General features: G+C 50.5%; 2 protein-coding genes across 5 annotated transcripts; one reads left to right on the top strand and one right to left on the bottom strand.

Moving 5' to 3' along the window:
• Window positions 1–692: 692 nt before the first annotated feature.
• ZNF319 (zinc finger protein 319) lies at window positions 693–6,802 on the bottom strand. 2 transcript variants are annotated; one of them, XM_079117595.1, is made up of 2 exons: window positions 6,522–6,802; window positions 693–4,676 (listed from the first exon to the last, which is right to left on the bottom strand). In XM_079117595.1, the coding sequence occupies exon 2, from the start codon at window positions 4,419–4,421 to the stop codon at window positions 2,673–2,675; it is 1,749 nt and encodes a 582-aa protein (XP_078973721.1). In that variant the 5' UTR covers window positions 4,422–4,676; window positions 6,522–6,802; the 3' UTR covers window positions 693–2,672. The 2 variants fall into 2 exon arrangements, with proteins under 2 accessions (XP_078973721.1, XP_078973722.1); XM_079117596.1 differs by having other exon boundaries at window positions 693–4,422.
• Window positions 6,803–7,372: 570 nt separating this feature from the next.
• USB1 (U6 snRNA biogenesis phosphodiesterase 1) lies at window positions 7,373–21,905 on the top strand. Of its 3 annotated transcripts, none has more exons than XM_079117598.1 (7): window positions 7,373–7,596; window positions 8,692–8,858; window positions 12,274–12,457; window positions 16,685–16,738; window positions 18,358–18,463; window positions 19,726–19,809; window positions 20,813–21,905. In XM_079117598.1, the coding sequence occupies exons 1-7, from the start codon at window positions 7,499–7,501 to the stop codon at window positions 20,915–20,917; spliced, it is 798 nt and encodes a 265-aa protein (XP_078973724.1). In that variant the 5' UTR covers window positions 7,373–7,498; the 3' UTR covers window positions 20,918–21,905. The 3 variants fall into 3 exon arrangements, with proteins under 3 accessions (XP_078973724.1, XP_078973725.1, XP_078973723.1); XM_079117599.1 differs by lacking the exon at window positions 18,358–18,463 and adding an exon at window positions 18,515–18,664 and having other exon boundaries at window positions 7,373–7,620; XM_079117597.1 differs by having other exon boundaries at window positions 7,373–7,620.
• The last annotated feature ends 923 nt before the right edge of the window (window positions 21,906–22,828 follow it).

Raw genomic sequence — 22,828 nt, 5'->3', positions numbered from 1 at the left:
CCACCTGAGGCCTGCTCTGAAGGAAGACAGAGGGGGCAGGGCTGTGGGGCCAGGATGGGACTGGAGACTGAGAAATGATCCTCTGTGACAGTGCCCAGAGGCACAGGCTGTTTATGGAGGAGCTACCTCTGAACAGATGGAAAGATGGAGCATAGCAACTTCGATCCCTCAGGGAGCTGAGTGGGCTGATGGGCTGGCCACCCCAGGACCTACTGGTAAAGTGCTGTCCTGCTGCCTTGGCCAGACCGGGTGCACGGACCAGTCCTGGCCATTGTTCCCAGCTTCCTGGTCAGCTGGAGCCAGAGTCCCAGGCGTCAGTGACCAGAGGTAGAAGGTCGCTGGGCCGGGCACGCAGAGGGAGCACTGTGGTTCAAGGTGAATGGCTGTGGGTGAGGTCAGGCCCTCTGGGGTGGGCCTGGCTGGCTGGGTCTGCTGCTCCGAGGAGGGACTGAGTAAGCTCTCTCGCTTACCAGGTCCACTCCCTAGTTTCTGGTCTTCCATGGGCTGCTGGTTCCTCATGGTTCCAGCTCCCTCCTCCAGGGTTACAGTTATAATCCAAGGTCAAAGGGGGACAGGTCCATTTCCCAGGGACTCGGGTGTCCTGTACTTGGTACTGTCAGCATCTTCATAGCTTACCCACCAGGGCCTCACTGAGACTCCATTTCATTTTTATAAGTCAAGCAAGGCAAAGGTTAACCTATTTTTTTTTTTTTTTTTAATAGACAGGTGACTTAGTCCCAGAGAGGTTAAGTGACTTGCCCAAGGCTACACAGTCAGAACATTCAAAGCTCAGGATTCAAACCCAGCCCTGTGTCCCAGAGCTCAACCTGACACTCTGGCCCTCATGCCTCTCTCTGCCTCTCCGTGTCCCATCATTTCCCTGTGGAAAAATGACCAGAACAAGCAGAGCTTTGGTCTGTGACAGTCAATGTCTTTACTTCTAAAGCATACATTGGATTCACTATGTATTAACATCAAAAGTGGCTACCTAAAATGGAGTCATCCTTTTTAAAAATCCAAATTTTCACATTTATATATAAGATTCAAAATGACATGAAATTAAACTATACAATGCTATGAATAGTATAACAAACTGCTTTTAGAAAGCAAAATGAAGAGAAAAAAATAGCAGTTGGGACTGTTGTAAGCCTGGGTTCTGGTCTTTTGAGGCATTGTGAACGAGAGCCAGCACCAAGGGAAGGACCAGCCCTCTCTGCAGGCCCAGGAGGGAACCCGTCGGACGGGAGGCAGCTGTGGCTGCTCAGACTTCTGAAGGTAAGAGAGGCAAGGTGTGTCTTCCTGTGCCTCTGGGTCCCTGGTGTGTGCACTGAGCTTCTTTCAAGACCCACAACCAGAGAGAGGTGGGGCTGGAAGAGGGCAGGGGGCAAATCTGGGTTCAAAATGGTTATTTTGGTAACAAAGGGCCTCTGAGCCCCTGAGCAGGCCCTGGCCACCAGCAACCTTGGCTGACCCCATCCTCCTGCCAGGCACACTGCCTGCTGGGTTCCTGAACCCACTGGTTCCTCCTGCTCCCTATGCCCTGGCGCTTGCTGCTCTAAGAGCCCTGGGGGCAGCCAGAGACCTGGGACCCAAAGGAGAATACTGTAGTTTTCTAAGTAGCTGGATATTATTCAGGGCACTCTGACAACACAAAATCCCTAGGGTTCAGGCTGGTAGCCAAGATGATGAAGGGGTGGTATTCCCATGGACTAGGAGGGCACTGTGGAGTCAGAGGTCCACCCCGGGCACCCAGACCTGGTCTTGGCCTGAGGCAGGCTGGGGCAAGCAGACTGGAGCTTTGCCCTTGAGCCCTGAACATTTTGGTTCTCACAATTTGAGAAGAAGACACTTGTTTGCATCTGCTAGGGGGTCACAAACTTCGCCCTACTTCCTCCTACAATCCCCCTTCGCCCTACATTCCCCTTCCCCATCAGCAGTTCCATCTGGCTGAGCATGCATTCCCCACCACAATTAGGAACCACACTGCAAGGCGGGAGGGGGCTTTCAAAGCCAAGGATTAGCCCTCCACACAAGCAGGTTGCTCTTGCTTTTCCCAGGGACGGCACTACTTCCCCCTTCCTGGCCAGGCCCATTGCTTTCCAGGAAGAGCCTACCCAAAGACCCCTAGCCTTTACAACTTGACTGTCAGAAACCCGAGGGACACATCACCCCTGTCTGGGGCAGGCAGAGGGCTATGGCTTACAGTTTATCATGATCCCCGTAAGTAGGTCACAAACAGCAATTTGAGGGGGGTGCCTTACACCCAGCCCACCTCTGGGGTCCAGGATCTACCATAGCCATCCTCCTTCCTGACCCATGCGGTTTCTAAGCAGCCTGAAAGAGTTGGAAAGGTTGAGTTGGTAGACCCCATCCCTGGGCAGAAGTGACTGCCAGTGGAATTTCAGTCCCCCAGAGCTGAGGAAACTGCTGCCTTCCACAAAAGCGAACCCTGCAATAGGAAAGAGGTTTATGGAATTAGGACTGGCCACAGCAATCTGGCTCCTCCAGGGCCAGGCTAGTGACAGGAGTGCTGGGTACACTCACCCTCCACTTGCCCAGTACCTTTTGTCCTCACTTCAGGAGCCTAAGAATATGGAGCTGGGAGGGGGATTGGTGGGATGCAGCTATAAGGAGGCGAGGCTGGGCTGGGCCCTAGAAGCCATCGCCTGACCTCAGGGTAGGCAGGCGGCCACCTGGTAGGCGCCCTCGGCAGCTGCAGCTGCGGCACTGTGCTGTGCACTGTGCTCCTGCAACAGGGCCACGTCCAGGAAGCGCTCGCCACACCACACGCACTTGAACTGCTGCTCGCGAGCGTGGACACCTTGGTGCTTGTTGAGATGCTCACGCTGCTTGAAGGCCTTGTCGCAGTTGGGGCACTTGTAGGGCTTCTCGCCTGTGTGCACCCGCCGGTGCCGCTGCAGGTCTGACGCGTATTTGAAGCGCTTCTCACAGTCTGGGCACTTGAGCGGCTTCTCTCTGGCTGGGTCGCAGCGGTGCTGCACAAACTCCGAGGAGGAGAAGAAGCGGCGCTCACACAGGGTGCAGCGCAGGGGCTTCTCTGCTGCGGCGCAGTGCGCCAGCTGGTGCTTCTGCAGGGCCGATGCCCGCTTGTAGGCCTTGTTGCACACAGGGCACTTGAAGGGCCTCTCGGCTGCGCCTGGCAGGCACTTGTGCCGGAGCAGCTCGGCCGACTGGTCGAAGCCCTTCTGGCACATGGGGCACTTGAAAAGAGTCTCGAGGGTATGCACGTGCTGGTGGTAGAGCAGGTGGCTGGGCTGCCCGAAGCCCTTCTCGCACAGGCCGCACTTGAAGGGCTCCTCGGTCTTGTGCGTGCGCCGGTGCCGCATCAGCGCGTACTGCTGCTTGAAGCCCATGGGGCACAGGTCACACTTGAAGGGGCGCTCGGCGCTATGCGTGCGCTCATGCTGCCTCAGGTCCGAGGGCCGCTTGAAGGCCTTCTGGCACTCCCCGCAGCGGAAGGGCCGCTCACCGCTTGGAGTGCAGGGGTGCTGCAGCAGCTCCGAGGACTCCTTGAAGTGCAGCTCGCACACATTGCAGCGGAACAGGTGGTGCTCGCCAGAGTGTGCGTACATGTGGCGCACCAGGTGGGAGCGGTGCTTGAAGGTCTTCTCGCACACGGCGCACTTGTAGGGCCGCTCGGAGCTGTGCGTGCGCTTGTGGTGCACCAGGTGGGACGACTGGCTGAAGCTCTTGTCGCATAGTGTGCACTTGTACGGCTTCTCACCTGTGTGGATCCGCTCATGCCGGGAGAGCTCTGACAGGTGCTTGAAGGGCTTCTGGCAGATGGGGCAGCTGTAGGGCTTATCAGCCTGTTCCGCAGGGGCGACGGCAGGAGGCGGGGCGGCCGGCGGAAGTGATGGGGCAGCAGCGGTGGCTGGTTCTGCTGCCTCCGCTGGCTTGTAGGTCTTCTCACAGATGGAGCACTTCACGAGGCCACTGTGTGCGCTGTGGTGCTGCGCCAGCGAGGTGAGCAGGGAAAAGCCCATCTTGCATACTCCGCAGACGAAAGGCTTCTGCTCGGCCTGCACGCACTGGTGCTCCAGCAGGTCAGTGGCCTGGTGGAAGATCTTGAGACACTGAGTGCACTGGAATGAGCGGTCGTGGCCCGCCAGGCACTGGTGTTCATGCGGGCTAGACAGGTGGGCCAGGTCATGACCACACACACCGCATTTGGGTCCTGGCTCCCCGGCTGCCTGCAAGGGTGCATGTTGTGGGGGCTGCAGGCCCGTATCTGGCTGCAGGAGGATGCCATAGACCGCACAGCCCAGGGGGTTCTCCGCTGTACCTGGGGGCAGCGCATGCTCCGCCAGGGCCGGTGGGGGCTCTGCATGGTGCTGAGGCTGGGGCGGCTGGGGCTGCTGCGGCTGTGTCTGGGGTGGCTGCTGCCAGCTTTCCGACATGCTTGGGAAGATGAAACAGGGTTTGGAGATTAATGGCTTCAGTTTCCCGCTTAAGGTGACCCAACTCAGAGAGAGAAGTTGCCCAATCTCAGGGACAGACAAGGACCTCAGACAAGGCACTGAAGAAGACTGGTCAGACGGCCCTAGACATCAACTGAGAAGACAGAATACAAGGCTGCGTCTACAGGGCAGAGGGTGCTTCAGGGCAGGGTCCCAACAATGCCAGGGAAACTCTGCCTTCCCCAGTGAGCGGTTCTGTGGGGAAGAGAGAAACTGTGAGCTTGAGCAGGAACAAGCAGCCCTTCCCTGAGTCTGCTCCCTGTTCTGCCTGAACGTGCCACCTGGACGTAAATCCTATCCAGGAAGGGAGACACTCAGGGCTGGCAGATGTTCCCTTCACATGCCACCAAAGAAGTCTGTGGACAGCTCAACTCCTCTAGGCAAAGGGAATGGCAGCTGCCTCCACTCTATCCAAGCCTGAACCAGGGCATCCTAGCCTCCATGTGGCTACCGTCAGGTAGGTGTCTCCCAGGTGAGACCTGGGATGATCTGTTCACAATCCAGAGGCCTCCCTAAGGCCTGCCAGCCTCACTCCTGTGGCTACCCTGAGTCTCACCCAGGACACCACTGCTCAAAGGAGCAGTCTGCTGACCTAAAAAGGCCACACCTCCCAGGTTTGAGAGACTAAGGGCAAAAGACCACTGGCAAACAACATTAGAGAAACTATGTAGAAAAAAACCTCTCCTGTCAGGGACTAGCTCCCACCTATCCCCTTCACCTATCCCCCAGGCTCTCTACTCTGGCTCCATACCTATCCTCTTGTCACATAATACGATGGATGGCCTGACAGGGACCTGAACCCACGGATAATGGGAGCTAGGTTTCCAGACCCACCCAGACTCAGTGTCCACATAGCAGAACTTCTTCACTCGAGCCATCTCCCAGACACCAGAAAAAAAAAAAAAAAAAAGGTTCTAAATCCTCTGAATCTCTCTGGCTGTCTGTCAGGCCTGCAGAAAAATGTGAGAAACTACACTGGTCTGTCTCAGCAACATAGACCATAGCCTGCTAATGACAGAGCGTTTCTCTCCATTTCCCTTCTGGAGACAACCTGTTATCTTGCTTCCAGGCTATAACACTCTGGGTGATCAATGGAAGGTAAAGCCCACCCGGCCTAGGCAAATCTCTAACTCACCACTTTGTGGCAGCATATGACAATGCCAGAGAGAGGGAGGAATTTTTATAGTCAGAGTCAACCCACTTTCAGGTTTCCAACTCATCTGTCTCTTAAGTTGAAAAGTTTGTTGTAAGTTTTCTCCTGAGAGGAGGAAGGGTAGAGTCTGTCCTCACAGGCCAGCCTGACTTCTAACTGTTCTGTTGAAGAAATACACGACTGAAGCTAAAAGCTGTCATCCTCAGCATCTTCTGGGAAGGGCAGAAGGAAAGGGGCTGCTGCTTTTGGTGGAGGCAGCAGGTTGCATGAACAAGCAGGTATCACTCGGTTATCTAAGCAGGCAGAGGGGAAAGGTAGCTGCTCTGAGCACCTTCTAGGTCTGGCTGCACCAATTCAACTGTGTTGTGGTTGTTTCTTTTTCTGGCATAAATGGCTGCCAAAAAGCCAGGGGCCCCTGGGGTTCAACCCCACTGCCCACCCTCATCCTTCTCCAGGAAGGTGCAGCTAGGAAACCTCTCTAATCACTCCACAAAGGGAAGGAGAGATGAGCGGGCGGGGAGGCAGAGGGAAGCCCCCACCTGCGCCCACCCCAGCTCGTCCTCCTCCCTGAGAAATGGAATGAAAGCCGATCACCTCCCACCCAGCCCTACTCTGCCGGCCCAGCTGGGCTGACTCCTGTCAGCCCTCGCCTGGATGGCCGAGCCACAGCCACCCGAGAACGGGTGCCTGGGCCCCAGGAAGGCCACAGGGGCGCAGGCCGGGCCCGGGAAGCGGCTACGCTTGGAGGCCGGGCCTGGGCCACCCAGGAACTCAGGAGGCCGCCGGGTCAGGTCGGAGGGGCGGGGGGACGGCCCGGCCGACTGGGGAACCGGTGCGGCGGCAGTGGGACTGGCCCCCAGAAGCAGCCCCGGTGCCCCGCCGCTCACCTGCTCCAGGCCGCCTGCGGGGCCAGGCGCGGGGCGAGCGGCGACCAGCTGCTCTCTCGGCCGCCCCTTTATTCCGGCTCCATCAGCGGCGGCGCGGCCTACGCGCGCTGCCAATCCCCGGCCTAGCGTAGCGGTGGCGTCCGGCCCGGGGGCGGGGAACCGGCTTGCGGCGACCGGAACGGAGGAAGCAACACGCGCGGCCAGGGTAGCGGGGCCGGGGCGGAGGAGCGCCGGGAGGGCGGGCGGACGGACCGATGGCCTTGCAGAGACAGGCGGACGAGCGGGCGGCGCGGGGGCCAGGGAGGCGGGGCTGGGGGAGGAGCGGCAGCCGGGGCGGCGGCGGCGGCGGCGGCTGCGGGAGGAGCAGGCCGCGCGGAGCGAGGCCGCCCCCTGCCGGGGACCCCGCGGCCTGACCGGGTCCGACGCGCCGGGTGCGCAGGACCTTGCTGGAGAGGCCGGGCCGCGCGCTTCGGCTGACCGAGGGAGGGCGCTCAGTACGCGCCCACCCCACCCGGCCTTAGGGAAGAAAACTGCCAGTTCTGCCCCCGGCGCGACTCCTGCACCTGACAGCGAGGGCCCTCCTGGACCCTCTCATCTTCAGAACTGAGGCTCGTCTAAACCGCTCGGCTTAGCTAAGAGAGGAGTGGCCGCGGGGCTCGGACTTTGGACGGGTTTGAGGAGAGGACTCCGGGACCTGTGAAACCGGCACACCAAGGCAGGAGCGGGGAGGTTCCGGGAGGCCAGGTGGCCCTCCACGCGCAGCCAGCGGGCAAAGCGCACGCGGACAGCGTTCAGACCGCGGACACAGTCCTCGCTTGAGTCCTGTTGGGTCCCGCCCCTTCTGGCCCCGCCCGGCCCCGCCCCGAGGCGGTGATACCCAGGCCCCGCCCCCCGGGAGCACTTCCGGCGCAGCGGAACGCGGGGTGCAGGTTGAGGTTGCCGGCGGTCCTGACCTGTGAAGGTGTCGGACAGGCCCCATGAGCGCAGGACCTCTGGTGGGCTACAGCAGCAGTGGCTCAGAGGATGAGGCCGAGGACGAGGCTGAGGATGAGGCAGCGACCAAGGGGCGGACCAGGCCGGCGACTGGGGGCTGTCGTCGGTGAGGAACGAGGGAGTCTCTTTCCCGGGGGCGCGGATTTGCTTGAGACCCCCGCCGACCCGCGCGTCTGTGGACGGGTGGCGGGGCGGTTCCCAGGGAAGGAGAAGGGGGCACAGCGGGAAAGGAGGATCCAAAGGGCACCCCTGGACAAAGACCCAGAGTGCCCCACCAGACTTGGGCAAGGTTGGGAGGCAGGACAGGGGCTCAAGCATCGGGCGCTTGCACGGTTCTGCCTTCTGGAGGGTTGCATACCATCCTAGGTCTGTTTCCTCATTTGAACACAATTGCAGTGATAATTATAGCTTAAGCTTATGGAGATCTGGGTGCGGTGGACGCATCTCTGACGCCAGAGGCCTGGGGTGGCTGAGGCAGGAAGAGCACAAGTTCAAGGCCGGCTTTTGCAACTTAGACCCTGTCTCAAAATGAAATTAAAGTGGAGACGGCTGGGAATGTAGCTTAATGGTAAAGTGCCCCAGAACCACACACAACACGTGGAGAGCTTTGTCATTTATCTAACAAATATTTATTGAGCACCCAGTCTGAGCCCAACTAGAGACTGGGAACTTAAGTGGACAAAAGCCATGAAAGTTTCTTTCTTTGTTGGCCTTTGGTTCCTTGCTGAGTGCTTTACAAGGAGTATCACAGCTGATGGCCTAATAATTCTATCAGGTAAAAATACAGTTTACAAGTAAGGAAACATGCGTCTCAGAAAGGGCACATCACTTGCCCAAGATCACAGAGCTAGAAAATGCTACTCCATGTTAGACCTGTCTAACCAGGGGATGTGATATCCAAACCACACCTTGCTGCCTGCCCAAGTATTTCTCATGGGGACCATGCTTCATTCTAAGGTCTGCCCCCCAGAGTTATTGGGAGACCCCAGTGCAAATACAGGGAAGAAAGCTTTGTGACTGACTTTGTAACTTTTCTTGCACTTGCCTGGAAAACCACACTCACTCGTGGTCATGTTTATAGGGGTTACAGATTTTGTTGTATGTCTAATAGTAGAAAATGCTAAAAAGATAAATGTACTTGTTTTTTCTTTTTTCTTTCTTTCTTTTTCTTTTGCAGTGGCCAGAGCCCTGTTCCTAGTCAGCGGTTTCCAGTACCTGACAGTGTACTGAACATGTTCCCCAGCACAGAAGAGAGGCCTGAGGATGACAGTGCAAAACATGGGGGACGTGTGCGCACCTTTCCCCACGAGCGAGGCAACTGGGCCACCCATGTCTACCTACCATGTGAGTCATGTGTGGCAAGCAAATGATTGAGACCAGTAGGTGCCTCTTGGGACATATTTAGCCACAACTAAGAGGAGGAAACCAAAACCCTGTCTGTGCTGGATTTACATGCCACCCCAGGCCTGATGAGTGGTTAGCATACAAAAAATGCCTGAAGTCAGGCCTTACTCCACTACCCACTGCTCTGGGTGTCCTGAAGTAAATCACTGGACTTCTCAGAGTCTCGGTTTTCTCACTTCCAAAAAGGAAATACTAGAAAAACCTATCTTAGGAAGATGAAATTAGATAATTTCTGTCAGGTTCCTGGCAGAGTACATAAAGTAGGTGGTGGCTCTTATTATTTTAGCTTTCTCCCATTATCAACATGCCCCACCAAGAGTGCTGCACTTGTCACAATTGAAAAGTCTACATTGGTACATCATCATCACCCAGAGTCCAAAGTTTATATTAGCATTCACCCTTTGGTATTGCACATTATGTGAGTTTTGGACAAATGATTGAAGATTTGCATCTACCACTATAAAATCATATAGTTTCACTTCCCTAAGTGTCCTCTCTTTCTCTTATTCATCTCTCCCTTGCTTCCTCACCCCTGTGAACCACTGATCTTCTAACCATCTCCATAGTTTTACCCTTTCCAGAATGCCATAGAGTTGGAATCATTCAGTATGTGCCTTTTCAGATTGGCTTCTTCCACTTATTAATATGCATTTAGCATTCCTTCATGTCCTGTCATGACTGACAGTTTATTTCTTAGTACTAAGTAATATTTCATTATCTAGATATACCACAATTTTTTTATCCATTCACCTACTAAAGATAAATGAATATTTGATTGTTACCAAGTTCTGGCAATTATGAATAAAATATAGACATCTGTGTGTAGGCTTTTGTGTAGACATAAGTTTTCAACTTCTTTGGGTAAACACCAAGGAGGGTAATTGCTGGATTATATGGTAACAGTATGTTTGGTTTTGTAAGAAACCACCAAACTGTCCTCTGTTGTGGCTGTGCCATTTTACATTCCCAACAGTAATGAATCAGAGTTCCTGTTGCTCCATGTCCTTGCCAGCATTTAGTATCATCAGTATTCTGAAGTTTAGCCATTTTAATAGGTGCATTGTTGTCTTAATTTGCATTTCCCTGATGACATATGATGTGGAACATCTTTTCATGTACTTTTTTCTATCTGTATAGATTTTTTGGTGAGGTATGTATCAGGTTTCTGTCCTACTTTATAATCAAGTTGTTTATCTTCTTATGTTTAAGAGGTTCTTCTATATTTTTTATCAGACATATCTTTGCAAATGTATTTTATCCCAGTCTATAGCTTCTTTTCATTCTCTTGATAATATCTTTTACAAAGCAGAAGTCCTTAAGTTTACTGAAGTCTGTCTTGTCAATTCTAATACCTAATAAACAGTATAGCAGTATGAACATTTGGGAGACCCATATTCAAACCATACCTACCAGTTCTACCAATTTTCTATTTTCAATTGCAACAATTTCTGTCAATTTTTATTATTTCTTTACTTCTGCTTACTTGGAAATGAATTTGCTCTTTTCTAGATTCTTAAAGTGGAAGTTTAAATGATCAATTTTAGGTCTTCTAATATGAGCCTTTAATGCTATAAGTATTCTTCCACACATCTCTGTTGCTGCATCCTACAAGTTTTGACAAGTTGTATTTTCATTTTCATTTAGTTGAAATATTTGTAGGTGGTGCCTGTAATCTCAGTGACTTGGTTGACATAGGCAGGAGATTGCAAATTCAAGGCCAGTGTCAACAATTTAGGGAAACCCTGACTCAAAAAATGGCTGGGCATGTGACTCAGTAGTTAAGTGTCCCTGGGTTTAATCCACAGTACAAAAAAAAAAAAAAAAAAAAAAAAAAAAAAAAATTTCTCTTGAGATATCTTCTTTGACCCGTGTGTTATTTAATCTCTAAGTATCTGGGATGGGCATTTTCCAATTATCAATTATCTAATTTAATTCCAATTATCAATTTCTAATTTAATTCCATTGTGGCCCAAAATCAGGCATTGTATGATTTCTATACTTTTAAATTTGTTAAGGAGTTCTGATCGCTTTAAATTGTATTTTTTGCCTTTTATTTTGTTTTATAATTTTTTCTTCATAGCTGACTATGATGTACTGTGTGACAGGGACCATGGTAAACAGGCCTTCTGTAACATGGTGAGGCGGGAAAGGAAAGCATTCTGCAGTCCTGTGATCAGGTCCCAGTCTTTAAGTGAGCCTATGCCTCTGGACTGTGACAGCCAGGCCACAGCCAGTTCGAAGTTGGATATTTTCCTTCCCCTAGGTCAGAAGGCTCTGATAAAACATCTGTAGGTCAGGCTCTGGTTAAACCTAAGGACAGACCTTTTTAAGAGAAACAGAATGCCCAGATTTCTAAATGATTTCTTTTCTGTCCCCTATGCCAGAAGGGCCAGAAGCTCAGGGCAATTTTTCTCCAAAATTCTGTGAGGTCCTGGTAGAGTTGCAGGTGGTAACCCTCAGAAGGCAGTGCGTGTGTGTCCCACAAGACACCCCGATGCGCTTAGAGTTTTGACTTTCAGATTTGTATACCCTGAGCCTCCAGCAGTTTGTCTATTACAGTTTAGGCGTCCCTACCCTGGCCCTTGTTCCCAAAGAGGTTTCAGCTCTTATATTTCTGGTCCAATAATTTGTGAGCCCCTGTATTCATCTGTGGGTTTCTCACCTCTCTGACAGATTTAAGAAGAGCTGTTGCTTGTTTAGTTTATTGGATATTTTACTTGTTGTTAGTATGAAGTGACAACTTCCAAGCTTTTTTGTGTTTGTTTTTTGTGTTTGTTTTTTTGATACCAAGGATTGAACTCAGGGGCACTTAACCACTGAGGCACATCCCCAGCCCTTTTTTGTATTTTATTCAGAGGCAGGGTCTCACTGGGTTCCTTTGGGCTTTGCTAAGTTGCTGAGGATGGCTTAGAATTCAAGATCCTCCTGCCTCAGCCTCCCAAGCTGCTGGGATTATAGGCATGCGCTACGCTACTGCATCCAGCAACTTCCAAGGTTTTTTTTTTTTTGTTTTTTTTGTTTTTTTTGGCGGTGCTAGGGATTGAATCCAGGGCCTTGTGCTTGCAAGGCAAGCACTCTACCAACTGAGCTATCTCCCCAGCCCCAACTTCCAAGCTTTTTAATGCTGGACTAGAAACCAGAAGTCTCCTCCCTGTGTGTGTCTTGTTTACTTGAATTCTTTTCAGTGAGCACATCTTACTTCTTTAACAATAAGTGCATATTAAATATTATTAGGCTTTATAGACCCAGACTCAAACCCAGAGTAACATGGGTTGTCTCTGCCTTCTGGGCTTTTTCATTCAGTCGTGACACCTTGGCTAAGGCAACAGCCCACCCTCTGCACTCTTCCTTCCAGATGAAGCCAGGGACGAGTTCCTGGAGCTGCTTGATATGTTGCTGCCCCATGCACAGACCTATGTGCCCCAGCTGGTGAGGATGGAGGCCTTCCACCTCAGCCTGTCTCAGAGTGTGGTTCTGCGCCACCACTGGATCCTCCCCTTCGTGCAGGCTCTGAAAGACCGCATGGCCTCCTTCCATAGGTGAGTGCTTCTCTCTGGCTCCAAGACTTCTCCTTTCCTAAGCCACTGCAGGTTAGAGGTATGAGTTTCATTACCCAGCAAAAGGAATATAACGTGGGAACACTGGAACATCTGGGGCCGCCTGCGGTACGTTTCATCCTATGTGACCTTGGGCACATTTTAAATTCTTGATACTTCTAGTTTCTTATGCGCCATATAGGAAAATCTTAACTCTCTTTCTCTACACTCTCACTCAGCATTTCCTACACAACTGTAGCCAGATGTGTGGGAGTTTTCCACACACCAACCAATTCTCTATCTCTCCAAATAGTAACTGGATATCCTAAAATTTTAGTTCAGTTCTGATACTAATGACCCAAAAGTACTGCACACAACCCATGTCAAGAGCCCAGCCCCACGAGACTACCCTGCACTTCAGGTGCTAGCTTCTCATGTTGGATCCCCAGGTTACCCACGACTTCTTTCAATTTCACTATAATTCAGAGGTTCCTATGACTCCTTCCTTAGACTTGATTATTAGCTAAAACAACTCACAGAACTCAGTAAAACAGTTCATCTAGTAGATTATCAATTTATTGCAAAGGCTATTTTAGATCCAAATGAACAGGCAGATCAAGAGACAGAGGGGATGAAGTCTGAAGTGGTGCCAAGCTTAGGAACTTGTCTCTGTGGCGTTTGGGAATGCATCGCCTTCCCAGCATGGGGTTGCATCTCTTCAAACCTTGTGCATTAGGGATTTTTCTGGAGGCTTCAGTATGAAAGCATTATTAACTCTAGCTCCTCTCTTCTCCCCAAAGGATGGGGGTATAGGGCTGAAAGTCCAAGCTTCTAATTATGGCTTACTCTTTCCAGGTGACTGTACCTCTTACAGGTGCCCGAGAGTTGCCTCCCTTAGAACAAAACACTTTCCTATTGCAGAAAGTTCCAAAGGATTTAGGAGCTCTGTGTAAGGAACTAGTCAAACACTAAATAATAGCACAAAAGATGGGCTTAGCACCCTTCCTGCTTAGAATATTACATGGGTTTAGGAGCTCTATGTCAAGAACTAAAGCAGTGGCCAACATAAATTTCTTAATTTCTCATATCTGCATATAGGTCATAGGAAGGTGGCTACCTCAGAGGTGGCTCCAGAATCATGCCTGCCCTCAGTGTGGCACTTGGTAAACTTGTCTACCAGCCTAAGGCATTTTCCCCCTTAACTATTTCATACCACTTCTGCAGAAATACTTTGCCTGCTAGACTTGAGCAGATCAGAATTCTGCTCTCTCCAGGCGTGGTGGTACATGCCTGTAATCACAATGATTTGGGAGGCTGAATCAGGAGGATCACAAGTTCAAGGCCAGCCTCTGCAATTTAGCAAGACCCTGTCTCAAAAACTAAAAAAGGGTGGGGATGTAGCTCAGTGGCAAAGTGCCCCTGGGTTTAATTCCCAGTAACAAAAAAACAAACAAACAAACAAAAAACCCTCCTGATCTTTTTTCCAGTTGGTATATTCTCCAGAATCCCTCAGTCTTGGGATTATTTATAGCTCATTTATTCACCCTCATAGCCACTCATTCCCTTGTCCCCTTCCCCTCTGGAACCCAGGTTCCTCCAAGCAGGACTGTAGCTTCTCTCTGAATAACCCCACAGCTTTTTCCCAGGTGCTGTGGTTAATCACTCTATCAAATAGATGCTTGCTTAGTGGCTGGACAGTCAGGAGGCAGTGGAGCCTGGAGAACATCTTTTTTGGAATTCTGTGGGTCCTCTGAAGGCTGGTACTAGAAACAGCGTAAGAAGCCATCCAGGTGGTGGTTTTGTGACTCTGCTTTTATCTGCCAGAGACTTTTTTCAAATGAGGGGTTACACAGATACGCACTATGTAGATGTGTAAGACAGAGAGAAGTGTTTGGGCTGGGGTGTTGCCAGTGTTTGCCCAGCATGCAGAAGGCCCTGATCGCCAGCACTGAAAGAAAAAGAAATAGAAATCTAGCCAAGCCCATGCCTGGAGCTGAAGCCTTAGGCCCAGAACTTCCATTGACGGGCTTTGCCCAACTAGTTGAACCCAACTAATGGGTTCACCCTAACTAGTTGAACCCTTTCTGAGGGCTGGAGGGAAAGGATTTACTCTAAGCCAGTCAGTCAGCTAGAGGATCAGGACTGAAGCTCACCTCTCCACTCAGCCTAGCCCTCCCCCTTTTTTATTGCCATTATCAAATTTATTGAACCATATGTAGATTATCAGGACTGTTTTGATCACAGGTGTTAGAATCCCAACCCAAAGTGGCTTAACACAAAGGGGAATTTATAGGCTGGTATAAAGTTCAGAGGTAGTGCTGGCTTCATAATGAGGCTGTGGAGGTTACCGGAAGATGTTAGATGGCACCTGACTCTTATTGTCTCAGCTGTGTGCACCTGAGGGGACACTAAAATCTCCAGGCTGGCCTGCCTAGAAAGATAGACTTCTTTATTCTTTTTTTTATTTTTCTTTGTTTTTGTTTTTGTTCTTGTTGGGAATAGAACTGAGGGCTTCACTCATGCTAGGCAAGCCCTTTGCCTCTGAGCCCGTCCCCCACCCCCAACAGCCCATTTTTCTAATAACTTCAGCAAAAGCCACAAAAGACTTGGATTACTTCGACTTGGTGTTCATGCTCTCCCTTTAGTGAGTGGAGAGTCATTAAGCCCTTTGTCCTCCTGCATAAGATTGCTCTCTCTGCTGGAGCTCTGTCCCTGACCAAGGCAGCTTGTCAGTGAGCTCTAGGTCAGGGAGCAGCAGACTTGCCCATGGAGAAAATGACCAGCCTGACCGTGTGTTGCATTTGGTCAGGACGGCAGCACAGAGAGGAGGCCCCTGGTGGGAAGCAGCGGTTCTGGGCCTCCTTACACCCACTTGTTCTTTGACAGGCAAGTACCCGCTGGAACTTCTGGAAACTTCACCCAGGGGTTATTGCTAGAGACCTTGGTCCCCATGGGGTATGTATGTGGCTTTTCCCCTTGTTTACTTGGGAAACAGCCCCAGAGAACAGCCCCTGGACTGGCGAAATGCATCTGATGTGCCCTGCCAGCTCAGTGTTTCCAGCCCTGTGTCCAGAGTGAAGCCCAGCCAGTCATGGCCTCTTCGAGTTTGATCGTCAGGTTGAGCCCAAGATGACTGAGAACAGGCAGTGCACCCCAATTCTGTTGCTGCGACTGAGGGCATGTTCTGCTCTGACTGGCCAGGCCTAGGTCAGGGCCTGCATCTGGAGGAGTGGAGAAGGGGTGGCGGCTGGACAAACATCCAGCGTTGAAGGCAGAATGTGTATCAGGCATCTTCCAGAACTCTTTCTGAAATCTACGCCTAACCGAGAACGAGTGGTTCTGTCATCCCTTATGTTTTCCCAAGAAGGGACGCTGAATGGGGAGGCAGGCCATTGGCCGACTGACTTCATGCATGTGGACAAGTCGTGAGGCTCTGTCCAGCCTGCAGATGTGTCCATTCCCTCCGCTGCAGTGAGACCTTTGGCCTGGAGGCTATGAAATGGTTTTTTCCTGTGATGGGACTTGGCCAAGTTGGTCTCTGAGGGGCAGGAAGCCAGTCTGTCCCCTTGAGATCTCCAGTGTCTTTAGGACACAGCCAGTACCTGATTGAACCTGACCGGTCTCCATGCGACTGATCTGAGGGTCAGTGGGGGGAAAGGTTCTGCCCCACGTTCATACCAGTAGACACCCATTCCACTAAAGCCTCATAGGTGAGAGTAAGGGCTTTGTAGTCAGGCAGACTAAGGTTCAAATCCTGCCTCACAAGCTTCAGTTTCCCTCTCTGTAAAATGGGCACAAGCTGATATGCCCAAAACCCTTGCATTGAGATATGTTCTTATTATTGCTTAAATTTAATCAAGAGTGTCCTTATTGTAACATGCAAGGCAAAAATTGGCCTTCATATGATCTGTTTTCACCCACTCATGACTAAAACTTTCTCAGTTCCCATCAGTAAAGTTGAGATAGTCTCTAATTGTTTATTGGAATGAACTGCTCTTAACAAAACAATTTTTGCTAGCATCAGGATGACACTACACATGCTTGGCCAGGGTGATTTTCAGGCCTTGCTCGCTCTACTTAGGGTTCTGTTTATCATTTATATAATGGGGTGACAATATTAAGTATAAAATTGGATGTTCAAAGTGCTATTTTTTTTTATCAAACTATTTTTCTGTTTTTTTTTTTTTCTTATTCTTTCTGAAATATGGTCTTCCTTCTTCTAAATTTCAGATTCTTCTTTACTGCCAACCGAGTAAAGATTTATACCAATCAAGAGAAGACCAGGTAGGTCCTCCTGACCCCAAGTCACTACCAGAAAAAGTCTTTGGTGCAAAAATTGGCGGGTGGGGGGGGGTGCTTTTTGTTTGTTTTTAACCAAGCCTATGATTACAAGGCAGCTGTTCCCAACTCTGAATTCTCATTAAGAAGAAGAACTGGGGATCCTGACATGGTGGCACATGCCTATAATGCCAGACACTCTGGAGGCTGAGGCAGGAGGATCACAACATTGAGGCCAGCCTGGGCAATTTAGCAAGACCCTGTCTCAAAAAATAAAAAGGGCTGGGATGTAGCTCAGTGGTAGAAAGCTTGCCTGACATGAGCTCCCAGGTTCAATCCTCAGTAATACGAAAAAAGAAAGAAAAAAAACGGGGTGGGGGCAGGACATTGGGAGGAGTCACAGAGGAGGAGTAGAGAACGCCATCTTGGTATGGGGAAGAAAGCTGTGAAGTCAGAAAACCTGTTCTGCCCATCTCCATTCCCAGTTTTAACCTTTGTCTCATATGTTCTCCTCTCTGACCTTCATGTGCTACACCAGCACCCCCACACCAACACCATCACACACCTCCCCTTGATTCATCCATTGTTGGGCATTGTGAGACTCAAATGAGCCCAGTGGATTTTTAAAGTATTAAAGCATTAAATCAACATAAGAAGAAATTATCTTTACCAAAGCTTCAGAGTGAGCCTCACTAAGCCTTACTCCCTAAGGCACCCTCTTTCAGTACCTCTAAAAGGGCTCACTCCTAGCTGGGCAAGGTGGCACCCATCTGTAATCCCAGCGGCTCAGGAGGCTGAGGCAGGAGGATCTCTAGTTCACAGCCAGCCTCAGCAAAGGTGAGGCACTAAGCAACTCAGTGAGACCCTGTCTCTAAATAAAATACAAAATAGGACTGGGGGTGTGGTACAGTGGTCAGGTACACCTGAGTTCAATCCCAGGTACCCAATTAAAAAAAAGGGCTTACTCCTTTCTTCATTCTGTACTCTACAAGTTGATTAAGCTACTGGGTTTCAAGGAGGGACTGTGTTGGATACTGTTGAACAAGTAGGTGGGACAAGAGGGGTATCCATTGGCTTTAGTGACATGGAGGTCATTGGCAACTGACATGCACTTCTACCAAAGGGTTGAGATGGGCGGTGAGGCAGTAGGGGCAGGAAAGCTAGACTAGGCACCTTTTAAGAAGTTTTCCTGAGAACAGGATAGAGGCTGGCTGAAGGTGTGGGCTCAGGTAGAGTTTAACCATGCCATGATTCTGTATGAGAGAGCAGCCTGTGCACTTGTGGGACGAGGCAGAGCCAGGGGCAGAGTCCTGTAGCGGGGCAGAGAAGTGCAGACAGGCGCTGAGGAGGAGACAGGAGCTCTTGGTCTTGTAGACTTGGCTGTGGCAGATGAAGGGGTCCCTCCTGGCCAGGGGGAAGCCATGTGGGTTGGACCTTGGAAGGAAGGCTTAAAGACGGGAGGAGGAGGAAGGATGCATCAGTGGAAGCTCAGGAGGGAGATGGAGTGAGCCTATGGCCAGACCTCTAGGCTTCCTATCTGTTGCATCCTTGCTCCTGCTTGGGTAGTCTGTGCCCTCAGAGGCTGCCCTCATGCCAATGTTGTCTCTGCCTCTGCCTCTCCCTAGGACCTTTGTTGGGCTCGAGGTCACTGCAGGGCATGCCGAGTGCCTGGACCTGGTTTCAGAGGTAGACAGAGTCCTGGAGGAATTCAACCTCACCACTTTCTATCCGGTAATGCACAGGGTTGGAGATCATGAATGGAGATTATTATTGTTCCTTCAGCGGGCTGCTGCTTCTCCATTCTCCCAACTCTAACTGGAATAAAACCATCCTTAAAGAAGCCTTCATCAGAGGCAAACTAAAGAGCCCTCCAGACCTTGCTGTGTGGAGTGTCCCAGATGCCAGCCCACAGAGGACACATGCCACTGGGAGGTGAGGGGTCTAAGGTGCAGCCTGATGCAGCCCATCCAAAGTCTAACATTTTTTAAAACTCCATATTTTGAATATGCCCAAGATTTGTATCTTGTACTCCATAATGTCTCCTGTTTGTTTTATATTTCTTTTTTTTATTCAAATAATTTTTTGCTTGTTCATTTTATATTTCTTACAAAGTAGTATCTCCAACATTTTTTAGCAAAATCGACCCTCTGGGAAGAGTTGTAGCTTTGCATGCCTTACTGCACCTGCCATTTGCCCTCCCGGGGTACTTAGGAGTCCAGGTGTAGTGTCAAGGCTTTAAAGGGCCCATTGATTTTATTTGATATATTTTTTAAAACCATGCTAAAATATGTAAGAATGAATTTGAATGGAGATAAGTATTCTTCAAAATTTTAGATGTTTTGATGTTTGTTCATCTGAAAAGTATGGCATCTGTTAGGATGTTCTAGATCAGAAAACAGTCAGACCCTGGGTTTTCTTCCATGTCCCCAGATTTAATGATTCTCTCTATGATATTTAAAGGAAAGCCTCTCAGAACAGATTGTCTTGGTTAGCTCAGGTTGCCATAATAAAATACCATAAACTGGGTGTCTAAAACAACAGAAATTTGTTTTTTCACTTTCTAGAGGCTAGTAATCCAAGATCCAGGTGCTGGCCTGGTTGGTTCATGGTGAGGACTCTGGCTTAGAGTGCCAGAGTCCCGTGCCCTTCCCTGGTAGAGGAGAAAGGCTCCCCAGAGTCCCTCCTGCAAAGGGTACTCACCCCGTTGTAAGAGTCCCATCCTCATGATCTCATCTAACCCTGGTTACCTCCCACGGGTAATCCCCTCTCCAAATGCCATCACAGTGCAGGGTAGGGCCTTTAATATGTGAATTGGGGGGAGGGGGCAAGACCAACTGCAGACCACTTTATCTTTCTGCCCAATTCCTGGGATCAGCACTGAGGGTCAAGTGTCTCATAGGCAGGTTAGGGATCCAGCAAGAATACCCTGACAGCTCTGTCACAGACCTGCTGTGGCATCCAGGTGACAGCCTGCCTCTGCTTTTCTTCTACAGGACCCTTCATTCCACATCAGTCTGGCCTGGTGTGTGGGTGATGCTCGTCCCCAGCTAGAAGGGCAGTGCCTGCAGGAACTACAGGTAAATACCCAGGGCAGGACCAGCGAGTACTAACTCTGGAAGGACAGGGTGGACATTGGGGAGGGGAAGGATTAGGCATCCAAACCTGTATGCCTGGGAAACCAGTGAAATGGCAGGAAATCCGCAAACCTTACCTTGTTATTCAGCATGTGGCCCCTGGACCATCAGCACCAGCAGTACCTGGAAGTTATTAGTAATACAGTTGCTTTGATCCCACCCCTTGCCAAGGAAAGCAGAAATGCATTTTAACAAGATCCCTAGGGATGTGTGTTACAGGAGGCTGTGAGGAGGCTGCTGGTTTTCCCTGCAAGGCTTGGGCCTGGCAGGTACTGGGAATGAGTGGAGGGTGCCAGGTGTAAGGAACATCCAGCCTGCAGAACCTATCACAGTTTGAGAGTAGGCAAAATGTTTCACCCTCCCATTAGAGAACCAACAGTATGTGTGCAGAAGTGACTGGCAGTTGACACTCTGCCCCTAGTGGGGAGGCAGTGGGGAGTCAGGCTATGTGGGAATGTGGCTTAGTGCTGTTAGCTTGTACTTCTGTTTTTTGAGAGAAGCCAAAATCCAGATTTTTATGTGTAAGCTCCCAGTTTTCAAATGTTGGAAAATGATGTAGATTTTTAGAACACATTTTGTAAGGCAAACAAAATACGTGCAGCCCATGGACATCATCATGAAGCCCTCCTGCTCTGTCTTGATCATGCTGGCAGCAACAAAGAGCTCTGACTTCTGGCTGCAGCAGACCTGGGTCCCCTCCTGGTTTCACTGCTTTCTGTAACCCAGAGCTTTGAGCATTGTGTCCTCATCTATAAGTTGGGGCGATAGGATTGATGCAGAGGTGATTAGGCCAGATAGCTATTGCAGAGCCTGGGGCCTGCGTGGCCAGCATCCCCTCAGCGTTGTCTAACCTCTGAAGGACTTCACTAGGCTGCCTTTGTTTGCCACGCCCCCTGGGTCTGGGATTTCCCTTAATGTGACTGTGCTCTCCCACTGCTGGCTGAAGGAAATCTTGGATGAGTTTGAAGATTCTGAGATGCTGCTCCGTGTGTTCACCGAGCAAGTCCGCTGCAAGTCGGGGAACAAGTTCTTCTCCATGCCTTTGAAGTGAACACAGGGGCCTTACTGCCCCAGGCCCGTCTGCAGGCCAGGCTGTGGTGAGGATCCTGCTAGTCCACGGGAATGCTCCCAGCCTCCCTCTAAGATGCCCAGGCATGACTTCAGCCTGACTGGTGTGTTGCCATTCTGGGTTATTCCTGGGGGGCAGTTCTCCTGGCCCTTTTGGGTTTCAAGTTGGATGATGCTGTGTTGTGGTCATTCCCAGAAAGCACCAGTAGAGGGCAGCCTGGGTTTCCTAATTCTTACACTGAGGCTATGCAGAAAAGAAAGATGAGGGTCTCCAGGGGAGCCCACCCACACTCAGCCAGAATCCTCACCATAGTGCCTCTAAGGAACAGCCCTCTCCCCCACACTTCCCCTTCAGTGTTTCGTATTTTGATGTCATTGGCCTCATACCAGGTTTTTTTTAAATCATTATGCTCTGCCTTATCCCTGTCAAGCAAAGACATAGGGTACTTCAGAGAGCCTGTCACCCTCCTTCCTTGAAGTGTGTCAGTTTTATTTATTTACTTTTAATCCCAGTCCCTACTGTGCCAACAGAGACCATTTCGGGGCCAAGGTACGGGGTGGTGATTTGTGGTTCAGCATCAGTTTTCTCCATTCCTTCCTCCCACTGGCCCCCCCCAGCCAGGTGCCTGGGGAGACTTGAGCAGATGTTTCATTTTGGCCTAGCCATGGCTGAAAGCCAGGCCTCCAACGCTCTGTGACCTCTGACTTCCCCACCAACTTTCCCAAAGAGGCAGAGAGGCGCCTTCCCCTGTCAGTTCTACTGTGACCTCCTGCCTGCTATAGCCTTGGCATTCGGTAGGGAACGTGGAGCAAGAGCCAGGGATGCACAAAACCTTTATTTTTTCAATCCCTCACAGGAGTGAAGGACTAGCCCTCTCCAGTTATTATCTGGATTTCCACTAATAGATGAAGAAATGTTTTTGTTACCGTTTCAAATTATGTTCAACAAATAAAAATTACATTTTTAAAAATTTTTGGTCTTCTTTTGGACTGCTTCTATTCAACAAGGTGAGTGTGAGGTGACTTTCCTCTCTCCCTGCCCTCTCCAGCTGTGCTTCACAATCTAGGGCGTCTCGAGAGTCTCTTATGACTTCTAAGGTGGGCTAGAGAGGCACTGAGGAGGTTCAGTAAAATGAGGGTGGGGTTGCTCTGCCTTGCCAGGCCATGCAGACAGGATGCGGGAGCACACGTAGCCCAGCACTTGGCATGTGGCAGGGGATCGCCATCCCCATTCCTCATAGGAAGAAGCACAGACGTTTAGACTTCCTGCTGCTGTAACACTTACTAAGCCCTTCTAGGACCTTCTCATCTAATCTTTCCCATGACCCCCTGAACAGTAACCAGGGTAGGAATGATTGTTGCTTTGTGGAAGAACATGTTAAGTGACTGGCCTGGGGGCGTGAAAAATCACAGTAATGGCCTGACTCAGCCCTAACATCCACTATTCACCTCCTGCTCAGCCCTGAGGGAAAGGTGCAGGAGGCGGGGCCTGTTGCTGTGGTTCCCACTGTGCCCAAGCAACTCCACCTTGCCCTCACCCAGGAAATCACCTTTGTGCCTGTTCCCCTGAAACCACTACACTGATCTGACTCCTGACTAATGTTTGCTTCTGGCATTTGAAGTCATGCTGGTGAGAGGGAGCCAGGCATGTTTTCTGGCTTGCAAACTACATGGCAACTCTGGCTATACAACGCACATTACTGACACCAGCTCTGGGGTAGGCCCTGAATTGGGCGCTGAAATCAATCCAAGTCTGACCGGGGTGCTCAGAATGGGGAAAGCAGGCAGGTGTGTAGAGAGGGATTCCCCAGCCCAACTTCATACTTCCCCAAACGACTGGCTGCTTCCCAGGGAGGAGGTAGCTCCTGGGTCGGTGCAGAGGATGGAATTAGAG

Source organism: Sciurus vulgaris (genome assembly GCF_902686455.1).
Source record: "Sciurus vulgaris genome assembly, chromosome: 17".
NCBI lineage: Eukaryota > Metazoa > Chordata > Mammalia > Rodentia > Sciuridae > Sciurus > Sciurus vulgaris.
This window is presented reverse-complemented; position numbering and strand designations above follow the sequence as displayed.